The 7,514-nt window shown below is 35.1% G+C and overlaps 1 protein-coding gene across 1 annotated transcript; it reads right to left on the bottom strand.

Annotated features, from left to right (window-relative positions):
* Positions 1 to 1,057: 1,057 nt before the first annotated feature.
* LOC127102538 (TMV resistance protein N) lies at positions 1,058 to 7,162 on the bottom strand. The gene is made up of 5 exons (XM_051039895.1): positions 6,566 to 7,162; positions 4,496 to 5,594; positions 4,114 to 4,389; positions 3,185 to 3,988; positions 1,058 to 3,087 (listed from the first exon to the last, which is right to left on the bottom strand). Exons 1-5 carry the CDS (start codon positions 7,036 to 7,038, stop codon positions 1,447 to 1,449), a joined length of 4,293 nt encoding a protein of 1,430 aa, XP_050895852.1. The 5' UTR covers positions 7,039 to 7,162; the 3' UTR covers positions 1,058 to 1,446.
* Positions 7,163 to 7,514: the final 352 nt, after the last annotated feature.

Below are 7,514 nucleotides of genomic sequence, written 5' to 3'. Positions count from 1 at the left end.
TTCCTTCAACTTGTACGGTATCTTTTTGTCACATAAGACTCCCGAAACCCTCCTCCATTTCACCCACCTAGCTTGAACTCGATGGTTTACTTTGTCTTATATTTCTCCATCATTTTGTATTACGGATCCAAAATATTTGAATTGTGTGACTTGTGGGATGAAATGATTCCCAGCTCTCACCTCTAGGTTAGAAACAATTCTTCTTTTACTGAACTTACATTCCATATACGTTTTCTTACTTATGCTCAAGCAAAAACCATGTTTTGGTAAAACTCGTCTCCAAGTCTCTAACCTCTCATTTAAATCCTCATTCGACTCTCTAAGTAAGACTATTATTTAAAATAAATATGCATCTTGGTACTAGTTCTTAGATGTGTTCTGTGAATACATCCTAAATTAAAGTAAAAAGATAGGGCCTGGGGTTGAATTTTGATGCAAGCCCCATTGTAATAAGGAATTCATATGTCTCTTCATCCTATGTACGCACACTAGTCAAGAATGAATAATATAGAAAGTATCTTGAACATTTCGCATGGACTTCTCCACTTAGACGACCCTTCCCACATATGCTAGTTGCAAATTCTTAATGTTGAATTCACATTGAAGTTGTGAACACTTGATTTTTTTGACCTGATGCTAATTATGTTTTCTTTTGACAAGCCATTTTATCCCCAACCTTGGCTTATGTCATAGGAAGTTGGAGTAGATAGAACCAGAATCCCATAAGAATTTTTTAAATATTCGTGAATGTATATATCCTCCCGCCTTCCTTAGAATAATACAATCGATAGTTTAACCTCATAAGTTCCACGTGATCTTCATTAAAGTTGTTACAGACTTCCTATTTTACTCTTAACAATTGGAAGTTTAATGGAGAAGATATTCATGGCATTCTCTCTAACATTGTGGCTTTCAATAGTATCCCAAGGTTCATGCTTGGTCAAGCTGAATTACTTGGCCCCTCCTTAAACTTGTACCATTTACAAATAAACAATAGATTAACAAATTATTGTTCGAAATATAATACGAAAAGACAAAATAAAATTAGGAATCTAACTAACTCAAAGCCAAGTTCGAATAGTTTGCAAATTTTTGCAAATGTTTCCATCGACAACTTATAGTACAACATAACACTGTTTTTTATAAGCATACAACATATCAATTTTCTGAAACGAAAATACATCACAAGGACTTCATCAGTATGTAAAACTTACAAAGGCATCGCATCAAACATTAATTTGACTACAATTCCTCTCCCGATGCAAGATAAAAAATGGAGTGATGTTAAAGGAACGAGATCATACCTGAATGGAATACCAGACAAATCCTCTCCCGATGCCATTATCATTATTGTAGACATAGATGCAAGCCCTTAAGTTATAGACCTTCTACCGACACAACATTTGTGAAAAAATTTATAAATCTTCTGCCAATGCCACTATCCCACTACAATTCCTTTTCCTTTATTCTTGTAATAATCATGCCAATTCTGCTGTACAATTTTTTACAAGATGAGCAAACTTGTTTGACAAGCCACCAACCCCACATTAATAACTTCCTTATTATTGGTATTCTATAAAAGTAAACGCATACGTATACAATGAAATGAAATGACCATATAGTTAGGGCAAGAAGAACAAAGATTAAACCCCAAAAACATGTCCTCAGTATGCGGAAAGGTTCGTCTTCTGCCCTCATCTTCCCATAAGGTGTGATCTTGAACTTGGTCGCTGATCCAAACATTGTCAATTTTCCCAAAACCATTAGTCTTCTGAAGACTAATGCTTCCAATAGATGATTTTCGGAAAATGGCTCATCAGTTTGAACAATAGATGCCTTCATTTTCCCATAAGATTTATTCAAGTTCATAGCATCTTGCTCTATCCTTCTCATTAACTCTTCCAATTCAGGATTGTAGTTTCCTTCCTCCAAGGATTCTTCAACGCCAGAGCTTGAAGCTTCCTCTGTACCTGCAGGCTGGCATTTCAATTCAACAATTATCACCTTTAGGTCAGACGTTGAGGCTTCATTGCTAGTCCCAAGTCCCCAGGAAAGTTGGTTTTGCCTCTTCAACACTGGTTTGTAAAATGGATCTCCCAGTTTTATCTCCATGGTTCCCCAAAAGCGTCGGTTTTTTGCTCCTAATGCATCAGTATATTCTAGAATAATAGGCATACCAATGTCCAAGCTACCGTCTTTCATTAATTCTACCCGTGCCCGCAATACTCTTTCCGCAACTCCGCTTGCAATTTGAAGATCTTCAGGAGATAAATCAGCAAAATGTTCTGATAAATTCTCTTTTATCATCTCTAATACTTGAATCACATGCTCTACAGAATCTTCATGATCTTGCTTTAGACTTGCCCCATAGGCAGAGAAAGAAGTCTTTTCTATAACTTCCACCTTGGCATTCCGCAAAGACCGCAAAAGCACTTTTAAAGACCTTACTGGACCTTCTTCTGATTCTAATAGAGGTAAATACTCACTAAACATGTCTTTTGGATTGAAATTTTCTAGCACATGTTTCATTTGCTGCTCTGGTGATCTCTTTGGAACCAAATATGACGATGGCATGTAGGAACATGAACTGCGATTGGGAGGTATGAATTGGATATCATCCATGCTTGTTTCTTGCTTGTACACATAAACTCCCCACTTGGTCAGAATCAAGTCCGAATCATATTGAACCTGAATGGCCTTCCAGTCATCTCCAAGACTTGCATCAAGGTCTTGCCACTCTTCGTCATTAAACAAAAATCGCAGGTCACACAATAGCACATGATCTTCCCCAACATTGAAATAATGGAAATCCCTGCCACATATTTGTTGGCCATCAATAAACAAATGGAGGCTAACAGTGTGCCAGTCTTTGACTCCAGTCAACAAATTTATATAATCAACAATTTTTAAAAAATTGTCTGAATTGTCTGTCTTTTTTTGGAACACTAATGCTAAAGCAACAACGGGAAACTTCCGGCGAGCCCAAAAAAGTGGAATCTCTTGAGTGCAAACACAGTCAAACCATTCTGGAATCTCCATTTTCGGCATAGGCATCACAACTTGTATTCTTTGGATCTCTTGTGAAACCTGTGATGCCAAAAGACATTAGTGTGTTTGCATCAACATACTACTTACAGACTGAAAATATCTTCTATCATGTAAATAATGGAGAAAGAAGTAAAACCTTTGACCATAGCAAACTCGATGCCTCTGAAGTTAAGGATTGACAGTGTCTTGCATCGATTTTCTGAATACTTAATGGAAGTTCTGGAACTCCTGTAAGATTCCTGCAAAAACTCACATCAAGATTTTTCAAGTGCATAGATCCGCCGATGCAACTTGGGAGGGCTACAAACCCATTGTGTGAAACTTTCAAGTCTTTCAGCTTTGGAAATATTTCAATAATGGCATTAACATCTTCAAATGATAGATTAGCCTCGCTAAAATGAAGTGTTTCTAAATTTGGATAGCCTTTTGCCACTGAATGGCGCTCTTTGAACCTTTGAAATGATTCTCCTACTTGAGAGCATCCATCAATTTTCAAAGAGATCAGTTTTGGAAGCAATAAGAAGCTACTTGATAGATCTTTGAGCCCTTTGCAAATTGACATGTCTATATACTCAAGGCCTGTAAGGTTACCAATAGATTTTGGAAACTCCTTAATGGCGGTACTTATCATGTGAATCTTTAATGGCTTATCCATCTTTTGCATTACTTGTGGGAAGTGTTCAAGTTTTTTGCAGAAATTAAACGAAAGCACTTGAAGGGAGGGCAAATACATTTTTGGCACAAAACTTTTGAGCTCAGTGCACCCCGAAGCACTTAAATACACCAGATTAGGCATAAATCCAACAGATATATCAAACTTTGCCAGTTTATGGCATTTATCAAGTGTAAGCACTCTTAAGTTTTTAGCTCCAGATAGATCAGGAATTTGAGTTATGGATTGACTATGGGAGAGATTGATGAATGTTAAATCCCCAAAAATCTGCAAAAAATAATATAATCGAAATGACTAGAGCACAGTCAACTATGTTAATTTTTAAAGCTTGCTAGTTACAGTGACAATTTTACCACATCTTAAAACAAAAAAGTCGAAGCAAACGTGCGTACCTGAAAGGGCTTTTTCAATATCATCGAGCTATGAGGTAACTTGAAGTCAACAATTCTGTATGGATAAAAATCTGGTGGGAAATTCTTTGATGGGTACCACTTCCAATCGAGTAACCGTAAACTATTCGGAAGATTACTAGGTCCTAATGAAAACAATGTATTCCTAACAATTAAAATTCTAAGGTTTTTCATCTTCTTAAAGGCATTACAAGCCCAATGATCTACTTTTTCTTGTTTTGGGGGATGAAGCATTATTCCTTCAACCTTAGCACTTCCCTATAGAAAATACATGAAAAATATAGATAGTATGAGAATAAATATATATCCCAAAGTTCAAAGATAAAAAGGTATATTAAGAAAGTAAAAATGATATAATTCTTACGAAATTTCCTCGCAGTACATCAAGAACTTCTTTATGAGACCATAATCTGGTGCGTTCCCCCGGGTTTGATGTTGATTCCTTCCGAACAATCTCTCTACCCATTTCTTGGATTAGATCATGCATTTCTAAACAACCGTTTTCATCAACTGTCATGAGACATTTACTAACAAATACTCGAATAACTGGGAAGAAATCACAAGCATCTAGTATCCTTTTAACATAATCCCATCTTTCCCCTTTGAAAAAACAAGCAATGTCTAGAAAAATTTTCCGGTCCAAGTCAGATAGACATTTGTAGCTTATTTCTAGTACACCTTGAATCTCAGCATCTGGAACCTTTCTATATTTCTGCAGTTCAATATCCCACTCCTCTATGCTCTTACCTTTCAGATTGGATCCTATAACTCTTAAAGCCAATGGAATACCCTTTGCATAACTTATTGCATGAGAACAGATTTTTGCAAAATTTTCTTCAGGTCTGCTCATATTAAAGGCATGCCAACAAAAGAGTTCAATGGATTCGTGATGGTTTAGCTCTTCGAGTTTATATGTTTTTATTTTAACATCATGTTTATGTAAAACATCTGTATCTCTTGTTGTTACAATGATTCTGCTACCAGAACCAAACCAATCATGTCCTCCAGCTAGTGATTCCAATTGTTTTACTGAATCAACATCATCTATTATCAGAAGAACTCTTCTGTGGGAAAGACTTTGTTTTATTTCAGAGCTTCCTCTAAATGTGCTTCCCAACATGGTTTTTGGTTCCTCGCCCATCTCATACAGAAGTGTCCTTTGGAGATCTTCCAGACCTGTAGTGCTTTCATTTGATTTTTCTCTTACATTAGCAAGAAAACTTGCAGCTTCAAATCGATTTCTAATTTTGTTATATATATCCAAAGCAAATGTGGTTTTGCCTATTCCACCAGCTCCATAAATCCCCAACATGCAAACATCATCATCAGAATCAATATCAATAAGAGATTTCACTTGTTCGAAACGAAAATCGAGTCCGACTAGGTGCTTGATTTGAAAAGGCATGGGAGTTAGTTTAGCTGAGATGTCTCTCACAATCTTCTCAATAAATTCAGATTCATAACTGCATAGAATACAAAACAAAGAATGAGAAATCAAAAGAGAACGAGGAGAAAATGATTCAACAATTCATTGCTCGACTAAAAAAAGAATCTAAGAAAGATGATAACTTATAAGTCACTGCTCCCAAAGAACAAAGGACTTATCATAAAGTCTAAATATCACTTTTTTCATACAAATCAATTTGTTTTCATCAAATAAATTGATTTATACAAAAATTAGTTTGTTCATATTAAATTACTCACTTTAATTGGAGTGTTTGAATCGATTTAAGTAATCGTTTTAGTAGCCAAATGGCTGAACTTTCACCATTTAAAAATGAATAAGTGAGATGTCGCATATTCAAACCCACACACATAGTCTTGTTCATGGTACAGTTCAGTCAGAAATCATAACCGAACCAAACCAAACTATAGTAAAAGTCACTCGAACCGAACCAAACCGTTTCAATTTACTCATAACCGAACCGAATCAAAATTATTGTTTTGGTATACCGTCTTGAAACTCCAAACTATATCAACCTGTTAGAAGAAATTGTCCCAAATCGAACCATTTGTTAAAGAACTGAACAACCATACTATTTTTCAATTTTTTTTTATAATTTAAAACTTGTTTTTAGTATTTTTAGTATTTTCAGTTTCAATTTTGGTTCGATTTATTTGCCATATGGTTCGATTCTAAAATTGTTAGTGTAATATAATTCGGTTCCTTTACCAAATATAACAGTTCAGTTATTTTAACTTCAGTTCGGTTCAACTCTGTTTACGGCAATAGTTAGATGTCTCTGGATTGCTATCAACTAACTTGAGTCGGCCTTCATGAAAGCATAGACCACCATTATAATAATAAATATGGAGTATAATTTAAGGAAACATATTGATGTAACTATTTTTCTTCTATAGTAACAAAGTCTCATAGTAATTAGTAACTGAAATTACTATTTTTACTAAGTAATCAAAGATTTGGGAACTTTACCTATCGTCCTTGCAATGCAATCCGCTAAGAGCACAAACTGAATTCAAAGCCAATCTCCACGCTTTCACCTTCTCCGATTCCCTTCCAAATCTCTTCTCATGTTCAACCATAGCAACTTGATAACTATTTCTCTGATGCCTAACATCTGAAGGTTCCACCTTATAAAAAACAACAAAAACTATTTTACCTTTCATTTCATAATAACAGTGAACGATCTTAACAAGTTCGTCAAGGCACCAAGTGGAAGAAGCGTAGTCACGACAAAGCACAACGATCGAGATTCTAGAAGCTTCGATTGCATGAAGAAGTGAAGGTCCAATTTCGTTGCCGATTTTGAGGTTTTGATCGTCTCGGAAGACGTTGATTCCGTGACGGAGAAGTGAACGGTAGAGATGATCGGTGAATGAATAGCGAGTTTTGCCTCTGAAACTCAGGAAAACGTCGTGTGTGAAATCATCATCGTGATTCGCCATGGATGAGTTTGTGTGAGTGGAAGTGTTCAAGTGTTTGAATAATAATAAAGGAAGGTTTGAGCTTCAAAAGTCAGAACGCGGTGGGATTACAAAGAAAACGTCTACATGCTGCCAAAATACTTTGAGGTCTAAATTATTTCAAATATATGATATCATTAATTTCAGCTTACTTGTAATTTTGATTTTGTTTCTTTATATATTTTTGGAAAACAATTACGAATTTTAGTTTATCTATATGATTAAATTTGGAAAAAAAATTGTTTTAAATATTTGAAAAATATATATTATTGCTAAAGGTTTTCTAATATAAAGATTCAACGTAGAAATACTTAAATGAATAAAACAAATAAAAAAATTATTAATAATAAAGTGATTAGATAAAAATGTTTGAATTAAAGTGGAACCCAAGTTCATGCATTTTTCATAAATTGACTCGGATGTGCGAATTCTAAAGAAAACATAATCAAATGTGAATC

The sequence above is a fragment of the Lathyrus oleraceus genome, chromosome 7, assembly GCF_024323335.1.
Source record: "Lathyrus oleraceus cultivar Zhongwan6 chromosome 7, CAAS_Psat_ZW6_1.0, whole genome shotgun sequence".
In the NCBI taxonomy this organism is placed as follows: domain Eukaryota; kingdom Viridiplantae; phylum Streptophyta; class Magnoliopsida; order Fabales; family Fabaceae; genus Lathyrus; species Lathyrus oleraceus.
The sequence above is the reverse complement of the archived record's forward strand: the minus strand, read 5'-3'. Positions and strand labels throughout refer to the sequence as shown.